At 42.7% G+C, this 17,242-nt stretch overlaps 1 protein-coding gene across 8 annotated transcripts in view; it reads right to left on the reverse strand.

Moving 5' to 3' along the window:
- Positions 1 to 482: 482 nt before the first annotated feature.
- clasp2 (cytoplasmic linker associated protein 2) overlaps positions 483 to 17,242 on the reverse strand; it is a 61,278-nt gene continuing 44,518 nt past the window's right edge. For 4 of the 8 annotated variants that reach the window (XM_088010221.1, XM_088010222.1, XM_088010220.1 and 1 more), the window contains 17 exons: positions 16,005 to 16,067; positions 15,326 to 15,432; positions 14,872 to 15,027; positions 14,078 to 14,169; positions 13,895 to 13,958; positions 12,150 to 12,313; positions 10,986 to 11,064; positions 9,247 to 9,390; positions 8,389 to 8,532; positions 8,149 to 8,255; positions 7,516 to 7,657; positions 4,837 to 5,017; positions 4,566 to 4,759; positions 4,356 to 4,484; positions 3,462 to 3,668; positions 3,255 to 3,371; positions 483 to 2,057 (listed from right to left, as the gene is read on the reverse strand). In XM_088010221.1, the coding sequence (XP_087866347.1) occupies positions 1,980 to 2,057; positions 3,255 to 3,371; positions 3,462 to 3,668; positions 4,356 to 4,484; positions 4,566 to 4,759; positions 4,837 to 5,017; positions 7,516 to 7,657; positions 8,149 to 8,255; positions 8,389 to 8,532; positions 9,247 to 9,390; positions 10,986 to 11,064; positions 12,150 to 12,313; positions 13,895 to 13,958; positions 14,078 to 14,169; positions 14,872 to 15,027; positions 15,326 to 15,432; positions 16,005 to 16,067 (2,168 nt within the window). In that variant the 3' untranslated portion in view covers positions 483 to 1,979. Of the gene's footprint in view, positions 2,058 to 3,254; positions 3,372 to 3,461; positions 3,669 to 4,355; positions 4,485 to 4,565; positions 4,760 to 4,836; positions 5,018 to 7,515; positions 7,658 to 8,148; positions 8,256 to 8,388; positions 8,533 to 9,246; positions 9,391 to 10,985; positions 11,065 to 12,149; positions 12,314 to 12,766; positions 12,770 to 13,034; positions 13,095 to 13,894; positions 13,959 to 14,077; positions 14,170 to 14,871; positions 15,028 to 15,164; positions 15,189 to 15,325; positions 15,433 to 16,004; positions 16,068 to 17,242 lie in introns of all 8 variants that reach the window. The other 4 variants (XM_088010225.1, XM_088010224.1, XM_088010223.1 and 1 more) reach the window with 2 other exon arrangements.

Genomic DNA, 17,242 nt, shown 5'->3' on the forward strand with positions numbered 1-17,242 from the left:
TTTAACTTTAATTTGATCTTTTATTTATTTTTTTTTTATAAGGCTTTCCCACCTTGTTATGATTTTTTTTTTCATTAAGAGGATATTTCTGTTGTGGACTTTGGTTGTTGGGAATAATTCAGAGAAAAAAAATATCTGTATTTTAAAAAACAGTTTAAAATTAAGTACATCTTACATTTTACAAAACAGGCAAATAAATTGTAATTTTTCCCTCATAACTTGGTTTGAAAAGTGGCTTTAAATGTGAAACAATCCAAAGGTAAAATTTCTTGTTTGCATGTATAAATGTGTTTTAAAAAGAATGTAGAGTACTGTAATGTTTGCTGGAATAAAAGTAAATTAAGTAAATTAAGACTCAGTTTAAATATTTTTTTTCCTTCTACTTCAATAGTGACCCATTAAAAAAGTCTTGAAATTATTGAACCGAGCTGGGAAGTGGGGGTGTAAAAACACGAACAAAATATGAGGCGTTAAACCACGAATATCTATCATCATGATCTGTACAAGTTCTTTACTTTATTGTAAGCACAGCTTTTGTAAATGCACAAAGAAAACTAGAATGTTATAAGACAGAGGAAAGAAAGACAATGGAGAGGAAAGAGAAAAGTGAAGAAGACAGGACGTTTTCTTTCCAGATCTGTAAATAATACATTTCTACAAATTTCTTCTCAGATGAGAAAAACAAAAAACAAAAAAAAAAACAAAAAAAAAAGTGAGTCAGTAAGACTACGGCACGCGCAACAGAGAAAAGGAAATAAAACGTGGATGGGTGAAGGTGCGAGCCTGCGACCCCCCTGGGGGGAAACTCCTCCTACCTGACACTGTTCTTGAATAATCAATCTTAATATCATATATAGATACATGTCCGCTATATGATAATTAGCCAGGTCCGGTCATACTTCATGTGTAAAGCAGCATCTTCCTCAGAAGCGGGCCGATCGAACGTGAGCTTGGAGAAATGGAAAACCATCTGGGGTTCATGTGAAAGGGGCCGGACGTCGTTCACTTTAATTTAAAACCGCAGCCAGTTTTATTCTCGACTGCAAACCTGACCGCAATAAAATGTTATTTCTTTATCTTTAGTTTCATGCATAGCCAAACACCCCCCTCCCACCCCCACCTGCCCCGTGGTCTGGATTTTATCAGTACTGTGGTGTGTGTTAGTGCGCTGCAGGGGGGGGGGGGGGGTCGTACCTCTGAGGTTTGTCAGCACCTTTCTGGGAAAAAAACAAAAAAAAAAAAACAAAAAGTAGATTCTTGGTGTGTGAGAAAATATAACGTATAAAAAAAAAAACAACAAAAAAAAAAAAAAAACACTGCAGTAAAACCTCATTTCTTAAAATAATCCAAACTATGACACCGTGTACGTTTTACATTCCCGGCAACCTGGACCCGGTTACTGACTGTCCAAGAAGGAAACAGGAAAGAGCACAGTTTGTTCATCGCAATGTTTTATGAATATTAAACCCCCGGAAAAATGAAACCATGCAGATGCATCACTCCCTACTGAAGTTTAGCTGTTTCTGAGAGCGGACGTTGTTGGACAGGACGGACGGACGGACACGCGACATCTTCATCCTGGGGTGAGTGAGTAAGTGAGTGAGTGAGTGAGTGAGTGGTGAGAAACCTGGGTGGAACATGAGAGCGGAAGTCGGCTGCTGTTTTTATTTATTCCAGATTTAAGGGTTCAGTCCAGTCTGAGGCCGGGGTGGGCGACGCTCAGTGAGAACCACAACATGCTCTCTCTCTCTCTCTCTCTCTGTCTCCCCTTCACTCTCTCTCTCTCTTGCAGTGAAGCTGGAAACATGAGCACTCTGTGTACTTATTTTGTGTGTATACACCATGTCTTGTTGTGGATGTAAGCAGTCTGCCCCCGTCGGTCTCCGTCTGTGTGGGTGTGATCTGAGGAGCAGATGTTTTTTGTTTGTTTGCTGTGGACAGTTGCGGTTCTGCAGTCACACTCTGGGACTGAGCGACTTCTATAGACCCTCGCCTGAAGGTTCGCTGCCAGTGGAGCCAGACTGGGCACGCTTGATGTAGAGATTCAACAGCTTCAGCTGCAAACAGAAAAACAAAACAAAACAAAAAAAAACACAATGGTGAAAACCATTGTTTCTACTTCTTACATCTGTTTAAATAATGAGCTTTATGACGGGAAGAAACAGCTGCTACTAATGAGCCAGAGAGTTGGACCGGTTTCTGACAGCCTCACATAAACAGGCTCCATCAGAGAAAGTTGTCAAGTTCTGCATTAAAGAGGCGGCATTACGTGTTTTTCTAGGCACATGGTGCCATTTTATAGCACAATCAAGTACCTATGTTACCTTCAGTTACAATAAAAATGATATATATATAATAAAAAAAAAGAAATTTGACTTTGCAATTTAGTGCCTCCGTCTCTTTAAGAAGCTCCTGTTCTTTCCTACATGTCATCACAACAAGGCTCCCCCATTACATCGTAAACAACTGTTCTTAGGAGCGCTGGGACTGAGCAGTAGTTTGTGTGATAAGCTCAGCAGATACCAGTTGTTTGCCAATTGCTGCTGCCGCTAGTCTATAGGAGCTGAGGAGCCCTTTGTGGAAATAGGTGGTGCTTTGTGAGATCAAGCGTTTAGGCTACCCTAAACGGCCGCCACCGGACAGTCAAGGATTTCTCAAACATGCATAAAAGAATCAAAGTTGTATTCCAGGAATATTTTCAATTAGGAAATAACATTTTAACATCATATAATCTAAAAAAATGTTTACATAATTCCAAACCCTCCCTGTAAAAACTGACCAGTAATTATTTCTCTGTTTAATAAAACTATCCAGGTACCTCAGATCCATATTCTTTGAGAGTTTGCCTGATAAACAGCATTCCAGTCATGATCCAATTAATAGTGTCTTGAAGGAACGTTCGTCCTCCTTAAACTTTTTCATATTTTGTAGAATATGAACACAAACTAACATTTTATTGGGATTTTAAGTCATAGACCAACTTAAAGTACTGTTTTATGGTTAAATGCAATGAAAATGGTTTTCAGAAATCTTCTACAAAGCTAAATTATGACGTGCATTTGGAGTTATAAGCGGCAAAGAGGACACAGGAAACGCATGGAAGATCTCTACTTTATGTCGATATAAATTTGTCATTCAGATTTCAGAAAACGCCACAAGCTTCCAACATCCGGTTTATATTCATAAACAAAACAAACAAACAAAAAAAAAGGTTTTTCATGAACCGGATTTTAAAACGCCGGCGACCCGCTCACCTTGCTACTGGAGAGTTGGCTGAGGTGCGGTTTGAGGTCGTCTCCGATCACCGCATGGACGGCCACCAGGCAAAACACACAGGCCTTCCTCACACTGCTTTCAGAGTTATCGTAACCCTGTTGGACAAAACGCACGGCTTACCCTGTGACCGTCGAAATAAACAAATCGTCCCAGATTACCCGGTTGACGTCCCAGAGACGAGTCACCTGTATGAGTCCTGGGACGATCTCGGGCAGCATGCTGGCCAGGCCCTCTCGGGGAACTCTCTCCACCACCTTCGTCTGCATCTTGATAGCAGCCAGGTTGATGGGGTAGTCAGCTGACTGAATAATTGGACACAACACCTTGATGCACTGGTCTGGACTGATGGACAACGCCAACATGGCAGCCGTCTCCTCTGCGGCACGGACCACCTTCAGGAAAAAAACAAAGAAAGAAAGAAAGCGCTGGTTGCTTTAACCTGTTATGTTCTGTGAATATCATTATTGTTATCTACTCGGAAGAAGCTAATTTGTGGATGGATTAAGGCTGAAACGATTTATTGGATGAATCATCAACTAATTTAGTAATTGAATAATCGTCAGCTGGAGTTTACAGACTCAAAACCAGGGTGTTTGCTGAAAGAACACCACACTCGTAAACAAGAGAAATTTAAGATACAGAAATCTTTGTGAAGCTGCATAGCTGTAGCTTCAACCAGTTAAAAAAACCATTAACCCACTTTTCACTATCCAGTCATTAATCAGTTATTCCAAACATTAAACGCTGTTGAATTAACGTGAAGTCAATCAGAAAGATGCTGATTTTAGAAGTATTTTTATAGCTCCAGATCCATCCTTTGCTACAAATAATCAAGAACTCACCAAAAGGAATGTTATGTGCATTTTACGCAATACAAAGATTATTTTCTTTAAAAAAAAAAAAAGAAAAAGCGGAATTGGATCATTCATTTATTTGTATATTTGAAGGCATTTCCAATATTGTATAAAAGGGTTAAAATAGTTAACAGAAAAACATGCAGGATGTAACAAAAACATTTTTTTTATCCGATTAGTAAGACAATCGTCAGCTGCGGGTAGCCCTGGTGTGGATGACGGTACCTCTTTGTGTGGATCTTTGTGAGCCTCCAAGGCCTTCATGATGGTGAGCTCTGCATAGTTCTTGAACCTCCAAGGCTGCTTACCAAGAATCTCCCTCAGCACCCTCAGAGCCAGCGTTCGGATCACATGCTGAAGAGATTCAAGAAGAGAGGAAATTCAGCTCCGATCTTTTTCACCGAGTTGACGCAGGTTCTGTGCGTGTGCGTGTACCTCTCTGTCGCCCATCGTCTCCAGCAGAAGCAGCAGGATGGTCTTGAAGTGCTCGTCCCACACCTGCAGGGTGTTTTCGCGGATCAGCTTGAGAAGCTCGTACAGCGCCGCCTTCCTTTCCTCTACGCGCTCGTTGTGATTGGACAGCTCCTTGAGGAGCTCGGCCACTCGCTCCGACTGATCGAGCCCGCTGTCTGTTTCAACGGAAGCAAGCAGAGTTGAAGTCGTTTGGACCAACGCAGCGTGCGCGCTCGCTTTGTGGCTCCCGTACCGTCGGTGAGTTGGCCCGAGTCCTCCAGGCTGATGTCCTTCCGGCTCTGTTTCAGGGGCGAGTCGTAGAAGTGATCGTGGCCGACTCGGGGGCTGGAGGTGAGGAGGGGCGTGTTGAGGAGGGAGGTCTTGTTGTCGAGAGCCATCCGACCGCCGTCCATCAAGTCTGACACGTTTCCCCCCTGGTCAAAAAAACAAAAAACAAAAAAAAAAAAACACAAAGATGGAGGAATAAAGGCATCTTGTGTTTTGTACATAGTGTCACAACCTGACTCAAAGCTCTAGCGAGGGTTGAGCAATAAATCAACAATAAATATCGCTATAGACACACGATCAATACCAAAAGATAATATATCCAATGATTTCACTAAACTCTGATCCAGAACCGCACAGCATTCTGGGAGATGTAGGCAAAGCAAATGCTTTAACTGCTACACTTTTCACACCCAGATAAGAAAGGTTCGTCAGAGGCATCAACTCTTTCGCTCGCTTGTTCTTTGGTTGCCAAGCAACAACCTGTTGAGTAACTTATGGTTACCTAGCAACAACCCGTTGAGTAACTTGGACAGCAGCAGTTTAAGGTTTCCCCACAACTGTTTAAAAATCATTAAAAAAAAACAACGACATGGAACAAAAATGAGTACAACAGATTGAGAGGAAACAGGAATGGTCCTGCCAACAGTTTGGAAGTATTTCAGATAAAAAATTTAAAAAAAAGACAATCGATTACCAATATCAAATGATACGATACAGAGATACAAATGTCGGCTGGGCTGTAGCGCAACTACACACAACTTTTGTTGGACTTAAATGCGGAGGGCCAGGCTGACCTTTGGATGACCTTATTGTAAACTTTTGTTACTTTCTTAAAAATGACAGCAGCACAAACAGGAAAGCCTTGGCTTCACAAACCAGAAGTAAAAGCAAATGTTTGACATAATTTGTGTAAAATTTAATAAAGTGGAGGTGGCAGCTTGGACTTAAGGTTGACCTGAAGTAGAGAGGTTTTAAGCTCAACGACATTTGGCACCAGCAGGAATTAGGTCTGTCACTCATTCCCTTCAGGACCGGGTAAGGTAGGGTTTTATCTCTGGTCATCTTCTTTCAAATTTGCTTCAAAATAAGTAAAAAAAAAAAAAGAAGTTATTATTATTATTGTTTTAACAATCAAACTGGAATCTTAAAATGTTAAGATAATTTAGCAGTGCGGTATATAATAATGGAAATGGCTCAAGGGCATCAAACCGTGTCACAAATGCTCCGCATAGCCAAAAAAAAACGAGAACTTTACTTCTCATTAAAAACATTGCAAACAAATTGATTGTTGTTTTGAACGCAGAATTTTTATTTTATTTTATTTTTTTAAAAACCTCCGTACGTCATCAGTTTGTTAATCGACTCTTGGCGTTGCAGCTGCGCACTTATTTATTGACTCAAAGAAATCTGGAGTCAGTTTACAGCAGTGAACAGAAACGGTGAAATGAATCACTTTCCGAGTGTTGCCACAGAGCTGCATGTCTCCAACTAGTCACAAATCTGATAAAATACAGTAGAAAACCTTTTACAACCACTGATGCATAGTTTTTGCACCAGAGCCAAGTTCACGTTTAAAAGCTGCAGCGTAAGGCGCAGGTCTTTTTATGTCTTTAGCCTGAAAATACCAGGAATTTTTTTGTTTTTCGGAGACTTTGCGAAGTTCGACATGTGATCCATCAGGTGAGAAGCGGAGCAAGAGCAAGAGCGCAGGGTTGGCCCTGTTTGTGTGTGTGTATGTTTGCACACACAAACAAACATTAAAAGGTTTCTATGTATGGGCCGGTTTGATGAGTCAGGTGCGCTGATGAAATGTGGGCTGGTTAGATTTCAGACGCATGTCATGGAGAAAATGTCAGGAGGTCACACCTCTGTACCGGAGAACACCGTGTCCTTAAAAGGGGGCCCGTGTTCCTGGGGAAGGGCTGCGGGAGTCGCAAATTTACCCTCAGCATGCACCCTGACTGGAGGAGCGGCTGAAAATAGCAAATTATTATTGAATTTAGGCGGCAAAGCCGGCAGAACATAACTGACACGCTAAGACTGTTTGGAGAGGATTACCTTCACAGTCACCCTTTCCATAAACAGCGACTGTACGTCTCTCGGTTCCCACGAAGAGAGAGGGATCGCATGTCAGAGACTCACACACACACACAGTACATGAGTGTGTGATAAATCTAGGAAAAGACTGTTTTCATAGCTGGCTGCCTGTCAGGCCTTCAAAGAAGACCAGAGTTATGATCTACTTCGATATGCTAACCCGGTAAACCCGGGTTATTTTAGTCCGACTGGCACTGAAGATGTTTATGCCACACAAACCAGCGGTTAGACCTGTCGCGATAAATGGTGCTGGGTGACAAATTGGCCGTGTAATTTTTGTGATATTGTTGTTTTGAGACATGTAAACAGTCCTCTCCGGCGCCCCATCAGATTGATTTCGAAGCAAAAATTAACTCGGGAAGAGTTCAGAAACCAGTATTTGGTGGAAAAACCAGGGGGTTTTCAATGTTCTTCACTGCAGTGGACTCTTATTTTTTCCAGAGCTGTACGTGTATCTACAGCAGAAATGTCTTAACACATGTCCGTTAGGCGACGCTTAGAGGCTGCAAGTATGCGCCAGTCATCAGAGCCTGCATGTCAAACTCACGTCGTCTCCTTCCCGCCGTTGGACCGGTTCGTTCATGTCCTCCTGGCTGCGGACGCTGAAGTTCTGGATCGCCTCGGTGACGCCTTTCAGGGAGCTGTAGATGTCCTCGGAGTTCAGGTTCTCTGGGTCGTAGTCAAATGCACTGCAAATCACAAATTTGTTTGGTTCTTAGTTGTTTTTTTTCCCCTTTTTTAAAAAACTCACATGGTACGAATAAACAGAGGCATTTCAAATTTTGCACGAGTGGAGCTCCAGTTTTGTTAGTTTAACTTCATTTCGTGCTTTAGATGAATGTACAGCCCAACATCCTTTCAATGCAAACAATTCAAATTGTAAAGAGCTCTTGTTTTTTTTTTAAATTACAATTTCGTGGGTTTTTTTTTTATTATTTTTTTTTTTATTAAACATTAAGCTGAAAAAAAAGATATGTCATAAAATATGTACATAAAGCCACAATGTTTGGCCGTTAAATTAAATCATATTTATCATGCTGTTATCCGACCAACCTTCTAAAGAAATCTAGTTTTGAGCAAACTGGTGTGAACCAAATCCTCATTAAAAGCTCTACGATTTTTCTGATCCTTTAATTAAAAAAAAAAAAAGAGCCCCGCTGCGTCACAGAGGACGTGTTACCTTGGTGACGGGGTGTTTTGTGAGGTGTTGGTAGGTGAGGTGACGGGACTGGACCAGCTGGCTGGCATTCGGGGGGTGTGGCGCGTCATAGGGCTTCCCATTGGTGCCTGAAGACGTGACAAAAAGCACACAAAGTTGTCGGCGGCTGTTACGTGATTTTGTAATGATTTACAAAAGATGTTTAAACATCTCCCTCCTCAACTCGTGCAGCCTTGGCACTTTGTGTTCCAGTGTACCCACCTGGGCCGTGTTGCCCGTGTTCTTCAGATGGTTCTGGAGCAGCTTGGTGGCTCCGTCCTGGAAGGTTTTGGGAAGAGCTGCCAGCAGCATGGTGAACTCCGGAGTGTTGAGTTGGAACAGGGCAATCAGAACCGCCTGGGCCGCCTGCAGAGACGCAAAAAGATTCACGGAAACATTTAGTTTAATATGTGCTTCGTCATCCTACATCTGTGATCTGATCACGCAGAGAAGAGTTGATTTTTACTCTTTGCGTTCGAATGATAATTTTTTTGTTCCGTTTCTTTTCCCCGCACAGAATTGTGAAAAAGTTGCTTTTTTTTTTTTTTTTTTTAACTCGGCTACGTCTGACACAACATGAACATGTTGCAAAAAGACTGGAAATTAACTGAACTAATTTCACTGCACACTTTTTAAACCAGACCGAAAGCTACAGAGATAACTTCGTTAAACTGCGACTGTTTTTAATTATTTTCATGGCACTCTAATTGTGTAAACTATAGTAACTTGTGTAATATGTGATGCTTTTCGATCAGGACTCGGGAAAAGGAGGTTTTTAATCTCAATGGGATTTTCCTAGAAAAATAAAAGGTAAAATAAAAAATATTGGAGCGGGCAGAAGATCCTGCCAAGGAAATATTCATAACCTCAAGTTACAATCACAAACTTTAGTGCATCTTATTGGGATTTTGTGTGAAGAATCTGCTGCTACAACTCACACCTGCAAGCCAGCAAAAAACTAAAACTTCTCTGGCAAACAAAAACAAAAAGCTGTACTTCCAGAACTAATCGGGTTCTCGGTCTGCTCATTGACACTGCAGCAGTCAAGCTTAGAGTCACGGTGGGGGTGAGAGCCGGTACCTTTCTGACATCGGAGCTCTTGGGTTCAATTGTCCAGGTGATGATGCGAGAAACCGCGAGTCGAGTCTCGCTGGAGTTCACAAAGTCGGGGGCCTCCATCTGCAGCGTCAGCGTCTCGATGTACTTCAGGATGGCCACTTTCACCTGCACCACAAACACACGTTTACACAGATCACCAACGTGGGACGGCTGAGGCTGACCTGAATACACACGGCAGAAACGATACAAACACGCATGAGGACGAGCACCAACGTTCACAGTGACAGTGTAAAACCAGAGTGGATCCTTTACAGGCCTGGAAAAATCAAACGTCTTGACGGATCGGTGAGATCGTCGTCAAACTAAACGGCGTCAATGTTCATGCTTTGCGACAAATGGCAAAATAAAGGAAATAACAAATGCCAACATTCACCGCAGACTCCACAAGTGATTCCTGCCCTCATCTCACGCCTCTCTACATCTGCATCTCAAGGGGAGAACTTCCTCCAAATCACTTAGCAGCAAAGTGCGCGCCATATAATTGCTCCCCCCGGAGCGCACTGACCTGGGAGGACTGGCTCCAGGCTGCGGCCTGCTCGTCTAGAGAGCAAGCGTGGCGCCGCGCTCTGGGGGGAAACAATTTTACCCCGGACCCTCCCCTGCCTCGCCCGCAACACGAGCTCCGAACAGGCTTCAGAGAGAGAGAGGAGAAGCACCGCGTCAATCAACGGGGAGACAGGGGGACAGGGGGACGAGGACAGGGGAGGGCAAAGGGGAGGTGAGAGGTGGAGAGGAGCATGGCGGGAGCAGGAGGAGGAGGAGAAAAAAGAGGAGGAGGAAGAGGCTTGGGCTGCTTTAAAACTTAGCTTTACTGCTTCGAAAACCCCAAAATGCTTGAATCACAGAAAACTAGACTGTTTCTAAATCTACTGATGGATGGATGAATTAACAATTAACCAATGGATGGATGGATGGATGGATGGATGGATGAACCCACTAATGGATGGATGGATGAACCCACTAATGGATGGATGGATGGATGGATGGATGGACCCACTAATGGATGGATGGATGGATGGATGGATGGATGGATGAACCCACTAATGGATGGATGGATGGATGGACGGATGGATTTAAGTTAGTGAATGATACATCTGTCTGGAAATACAAATATTTTCTTTCCATTCTGAATTATCTTTCAAACTTTAATAAATTCTTCTTTTCCAGACAAAACTAAACGTTTACAAGCTTCTTACCGTTTTATATGTTGGATAATTTTTACTTCCTCGCAGCTGAATTAATAACCATTCCTCCTTCAGTTACATGCCAACATGTTTTCAACGTTTTAAGACAGAAGGGAATCACTTTGGAGTGACATGATTTGCAATACATCAAGTAAATTCTTCTACTGGCTACATTATTTTACGCCCAAGCCTGGAGTCCAGGAAATGAAGCAGATCAGACAGGAAGCGGCGGAAACAGGGGCAAAAGCAACAAAGGAGAGAACATGGCTGGAGCAGGGAGATGGATGGGTGACGTGGGGGCGGGGACTCGGAGGTGGAAACTTGATGGAGTTAAAAGGCGTCGTTGTCCAATCACAGTCCAGGATTCAGGGTTTTGGGGACGCACAGCCAGAGCGATGGGCAGGCACTGATTTCTGTTAATCCAAGCAGTGACCATGGCCGTTCTGTAGCAGCGTCATGTGCATGCCTCCCGTCCGCTCAAGCACTCAAACACACGGCGTCATAAACGGTCAGTACCTTGAGGCTGGGCGTCTGCGTCTGGTCCACAGTGAACCTCATGAGGATGGTGAACTGAAGGTCGTTCGGAAAAGACTCCCTGGAAGAGGAGAAACAAAGAGCCGCACTTTAATCCACAGAGAAGTTAAGCAACCGTTTTATCACAGCCACAAATAATATCGCAGGAAGTTTTGGCTTAAACGAGAGCTACATGCAGGTAATTAAAACCAAGAGAAATATGAAATAAAAAGAATCTTATGACGGAGTCATGATTATTCATAGAGCTGGGAGACATGGCTTAAAAACAGCATCTCTAATGTTTTTCATACCAGACCTGATTTCTAAATTTAACTGATTTTTGCATTTGCTCAAAATTTCAAATGACAGAAAATAACTTCAACAAGAGACTTTTGCTTCAATCAGCCCTCCAGTGAGTTGTATGACGGAGTATCAGGACCACGAAGCTAGAATTTGCTCAATTCCAAGAATATAGTTAAAATATTAGCAGAAAAAAGGTGCAATTTTAGTAGAAGAAATCCATTAAAATTATGAGAAAGGACTTTTTTTTAATTGCGCTCTTTAAAACGTGCGCAATTGTTTGTGTGATTGTTTCAAATTTCTGCTGCTCATAATAATTTGATACTGATGAAGTGCTTCTATTAAATGCTGCTTGTAAAAGTAAAATGTCACAGGATGCTCAACATTCCTTGTTTAAATTCTATCTTATTTTGGAGTTCTCATTAAATTATTACTTTATTCTAATAATATTAGGACTTTTTTCTGGACCTAATATTCCATCGTAGAGTTGATCTGAATTCAAAGTCCAAATAAATAAAAGAAAAACTAAGATTCTTAAATGTAGAAACTCATGGAATCCATTACAAAAATGAAATCTTTGAAAATCAAAAATTTTATTAAGCCACAGCATTGATTTATTGCCCTAATTATTCATAAAACATTTCTAAAATTTTTTTGGTCTTTTTCTGATGTTTTTCCACAATATCTTTGCGTACTTTTCAATTTAAAGCAACCTGCAAGGTGGTGAAATTATGACTGTGATCCATGATTCAGTGCTGAAAGTGCAGGAGGTAAAATGTCTTTCTGTAAAAACAGCAAACGCGTCCAAATCTTTGCGTGATCTTGTCCTAAAATGCCAGCCTGTGGGCGAGATGTCTCGGCGCTCACCGCGTGACGTCCAGAGCTTTCTGGACTTTGGCCTGGACAGAACCCAGCAGGTCGGCTCCCATCTTCTTCAGCAGCTGCGTGAGCAGGACGAACAACCAGTCCTGGAGGTCGTCCTTATGGACCAGGATGAAGTCCACCAGGGTCTCCAGGAACATACTGAACACCTAGACACACACACACACAACCCGATGACGCCTTATTGTTAAGGTCGATTCAGCCGCACTGCGGAGGTCAGCCTCAGACACACACACACACAGATGCATGCACACAGATTACTCTGAGCTGGGATGATGCAAGAAAAGCATTAGTTCCCATTATGGAGTTAGTAGGTACTCATCGTGGCAGCAGACCACCTTTACGCCCAATCACCGATTCAACAAAATCACCCAAAACGACATAACAGATACAATCAGCTTTTTACTTGACGAATTAAAAGTCAGTCAGGTTATGGGGTAACCGGCGGTAACCATCTTTATGAGTTGATTTCAGCAGGACAGCAAATAGTCAGGCAGGTTAGTGGTTGTTAACGACCTCGATTACTGATCAACCAATCAGATTAATGAAGCAGATTTCCATTCAGTTAGATAAAAACAGTAACAGCGATTGGCCAAACTTACTCTCTACAGAGAGTTCCAGAGTGGGGGTGGCATAAGGGAGACAGAAACACACATCTGTTAGCATCCTAACCAAACTTTTACTCAAACTAAGATCCATCTTTAAAGATTTCAAAATCTTCAAAGTGTTTTATTTTTTTAAATCGAACTAAATGCTGTGTGCACTTTAGCAAACAAAAAGAAACAAAACATATGAAATGACAGGTAGAAAAATTAAATGTAGGAGCAGAGAGGTGAAGGGAGGAGAGGCGTCCATGACGAGATGCGGTACCTTGAAGGAGGCTGAGCTTATACCGGATTCTGCCGAGCCGTACACCCTGCCGGAGTCTCGCTGAAATTCATCAAATCGTCACACGTCAAACGAGTGAGAAGGGGAGGAAAGCTCGCGCGCCTCACACTGGGTGTGTGAGGCAACGGAGGAGTCACAGCGCCGAAAGAAAGGCGGCAGTGTTAGAAGGGGCGAACCACAGCTGGTTAGTCAGAGAAGAAGAGCTGGCAGCCCAAACATTGGGGGGGGGGGGAGTGTGTGTGTGTGTGTCCATGTGATTTCTTTTTTTTTTTTTTCTTCTTTTTTTTTTTTATTCATTTTTATGCAGTCAGGGTTGTTGGGAAGGGAAACGAGAGCAAAAAAAGGTGAGTGAAAGTGAATGCAAAGAGCACAGCCAGCTGGTTGACTGCTGAACGGTGACAGAGCAATCCCACAGGACGGCGGAGAGTTTCAGGTCACACGCAAAAAAAAAAAAAAAAAAAAAAACCAGGCAGGGCATGCCGTTAGAAAACAGAGCATGTCTCACTCTGCATGCCAGTGTTCATGTTGGGAGGAGTGTATCCACACACGTTTTTTCTCCTGTTTATCCCATTTGCTGGTCCAAATCATTTGCAACAGGTGTGCAGTAGGACTGCTGCAGTGTGTGTGTGTGTGTGTGTGTGTGTGTGTGTGTGTGTGTGTGTGTGTGTGTGTGTGTGTGTGTGTGTACACTGAAAGACGGCAACACTGCTTGGGATTTGGCAGAATCCGGTACAGTGAGGGATGGTGGGATAAACAAAGTTAACGGAAACCAAAATTAAAGTGGATGGATAATGAGATTTGTGATGCGAGATATATGTGTGTGTGTATACATGCATTCATACCTTACTGTGAGGGTCTGCAAACATCCTGGTGAAGATTTCACACAACCTCTTCAACTCCACCCGACTGACAGGGGCAAAAAAAAAAAAAAAGAGAAAAGATTCAGACGAAAACACTCCATGAGTTTATCTAAAAAACAAAAAACAAAAAAAAAACAAAACAAACGGGTTTGTTCTGAGGCTGACCTGAGTGTGCGCTGGTTCTTAAGTAAAGCCTGCAGGCCCAAAAGTCCCTCCTTCCTCTCTGACCAGTTGGCGCTGGCGCAGCGGTTGAGCACCTGGAAATCACAGCAAACACCAGGCAGATTAAGATTCATCACTTTCTGCAAGAAACAGCTGAAAGATTTAAAAAATGTTTTTGCTTCAGATTTTTTTTTTAAAATCCAAAATTCAATTTCCTAGCTTTAAAAAAAAATATATATATATATATATATATATATATATTAGTCCTTCTGTATGTTGACCTGAATACAAAGTTTATCGTTTGTCAAAAAAGATGGTTCTTCTTCGGTGGACTAAAATCACTCTGAACGACGGAAACCCCTGGACAGACTTGGTGGATTTCTTTTTTTTTTTAAATCCAGATTTTGCAAAAAAAAAAAAAAATTAAATCTAAAAGTAAAAAAAATAGATGATTGTTCAGCCCTATAGTGTATTTGCATTGAAAAAAAAAATACACTGTACCCAAAAGGGTAACCTTTAACTTTTTCCCATTAGCAACGTAATGACCTCAAATTGCTGCCACCACCACCAAATAGAACAATGCAGATGGTTTATTAAGGATTTTATGTTAGTTTTCCACCACACTGTTTGTGCAGAACAAAGTTTAATTTTGGTTTTATGTGACCAGAGCGACTTTCACACATTAGCCGAGTCTCCTTACTCGACTTGCAGCAAACTGAAAACAAAAAAAAATCATGCAAATATTTTGTGTTGCCTGTCAAATTAAGTATAAATAAACCATTTCCCTCGGTGCTTACCTCAGCCACGTCCTCAGTTTGCCTCATGTAGGTGGGGATGGCCCCTCCGTTCCTCGAGCTGTAGGATCTCTCCGAACAGGCGCTGGATGCGTCGCTGTTGGCGTCGTCGTCAGAGTACATGTTGTAGTTCTCGTACCGCCGCCGTGCCGGCTTCTTCTGCAAGACAGAAAGAACCGGTGAGCGTAAGGGGAAGAGGGGAGGCAGAAAATAAACACGACACATCCTAAAGGAGCACATCTAAGCAACAACACCACACACACACACACAGGTATGATCCAGGAGAAGAAGCTGACCTTAGATCTCATGTCTCCCAACAGCTGACAGCATTAAACAGAGGTAGAAGCCGGGATTAGAGAACACGCAGACATGCACCCGAGGAGATGTGAGCTGCACGTTCGTTCCAAGAGTACGGGAGTGTGTCCCCATGCGAGGCTTCAGAGTTTACTGTACGTACCAGCGCATCCGCGAGGGCCTCCTCTACGTCGGAGCCGGTGTTGAGGACCCTCATGGCGCTGACCGACGAAGAGAGACGACTGGATTGGCTGATGCCGAAGCCCGATCCTGTGGGCCGAGACGGTCGCAAAAAGAGAGGGAGGAGGGGAAAATATGGAAAACCGAGCTGTTAATAAACCTCCAGGATAAAAGGAAAACACTCTCTGTCCTCCATTCAGCCGGATCCACAGATGAGTCCCTTCCTCACCGACAACATTCACACAACATCACATCCCGATTGTCAACCCTGGAAGTTAATGCGATGACTTGTTAGACGACACTGAACTTGCCACTGGGGGGGAAGAAAGGATGGCTTAGGAATACAAAGAGAGCATGTTGGCGATCCTGCAGAGAAGGGTCGAAGCTAAATAAAGAAAATAAATGGATAAAAAAAAAAAAATACGGAAAAATGGTCATCAGCTGGCAACTGAACGGGCGGAAGCATGCGATTCCACTGGAGGGGGTTCGACATCCTAGAGCAGAACGTTAAAAACCAAATTAAAACAATGATCGATGAGGCACGAGCAAGCAGGACAAGATGGGTGGCGCCGAGAAGGACGTCAAAGAAAAACGGCGAGAGAAGTTTGGCCGAGAAGGTGGGGTGGACGGAGGGCAAAGAAATAGATGTACTCAGCCTTCACCTGCAGCCCCAAAAGCGTCAGGTGTGTGGAGCGCTCCAGTGGAGCGGGAGTAGCTCCGAGTTGCTGCAACCAAGGTTAAAACACACACACACACACACAAACACACACAGAGAGAGTTTAACAGCCGCTCACGCGAACGCAAGAATCACACGCAGGAACGTGACACAGTGAGTGCAGCGTGTGAACACAGAAAGAAAGGCAGGTTCAGAGCAACTGATTCGTACTATAGTTATTCAATATGCCTCAACTGTTTCATACTTTGAATGTATTTAATTTATATATAAGATTTTATATGGAACACCAACAAAAAGTAGCTTAAAACATAAGAAAAGTCTGGAAAAGTGCGTTGTGCATACGTCTTCAGCCAGTTGTACGTCTGATTTCCACGCAAGAGTCGTCCTGTAAATATTTTAACCTTGGTATAAATCCAGCTGCTCCGTGGAGGTGTCGGAGGTTTTACAGAGTAAATAAACAGCAGCATGTGGTGAAGATTGAAGCCGGTTGGGTTATAAAACAACATCCCGAGCTTTGGCCGTCTCTCAGAGCTCTGTTCAGTTCACCATCTCAAACTGGGAAGATTTTGAGATGGAGTACCAAGACAAAGCAAGGAGAGCATTAATGAGAGAAGCAGCCAAGAGGCCCATAGTAATTGTGGAGGAGCGGCAGAGATCTGCAGCTCAGGTGGGAGAATCTGCTGAGGACTATTTGGTAGATAGAGCTACACAATGTGACAACACAATGTCCCGAGAGGCTGCAAAATACCTGGAAGGTCTGACAATCTATGAGGAGCTGAGTCCAAATATAAGCCACACTTTTCAGATCTTATTAGTAAGAATGTTAAAAACTAGGTTTTTTTTCCCCACTCCTTAGTCATCCAGCACTTTTTGTTGGTCTGTCACATAAAACCCCAATAAAATGCACTGAGGGTTTAGAGGTGGGTAATGTGGGCTTCAAGTTTTATCGCAATATTTTATGGTGACCATTACAATAAGTGACAATAAAAAAAACTATTTTTATTTCTTTTATGTAACTGTGTGGCTTTGGCTGCACAAACACAAATATTACTCTTGGAAAAACAAACCATTTAGTCACAAAGAAGTGTGATTTGTGTCACTAAAATGCACACAGTAATTGCATTTAATCACATATTCTGATTATAGATTGTTAGTGACACACCATTAATGAACAGAGGAGAAAAACAGTTCAAATAACCCAGATAAATACGGGCGGTTTAGAGT

Source organism: Poecilia mexicana, unplaced genomic scaffold (genome assembly GCF_051168715.1).
Source record: "Poecilia mexicana isolate PSO_F unplaced genomic scaffold, ASM5116871v1 scaffold_11, whole genome shotgun sequence".
In the NCBI taxonomy this organism is placed as follows: domain Eukaryota; kingdom Metazoa; phylum Chordata; class Actinopteri; order Cyprinodontiformes; family Poeciliidae; genus Poecilia; species Poecilia mexicana.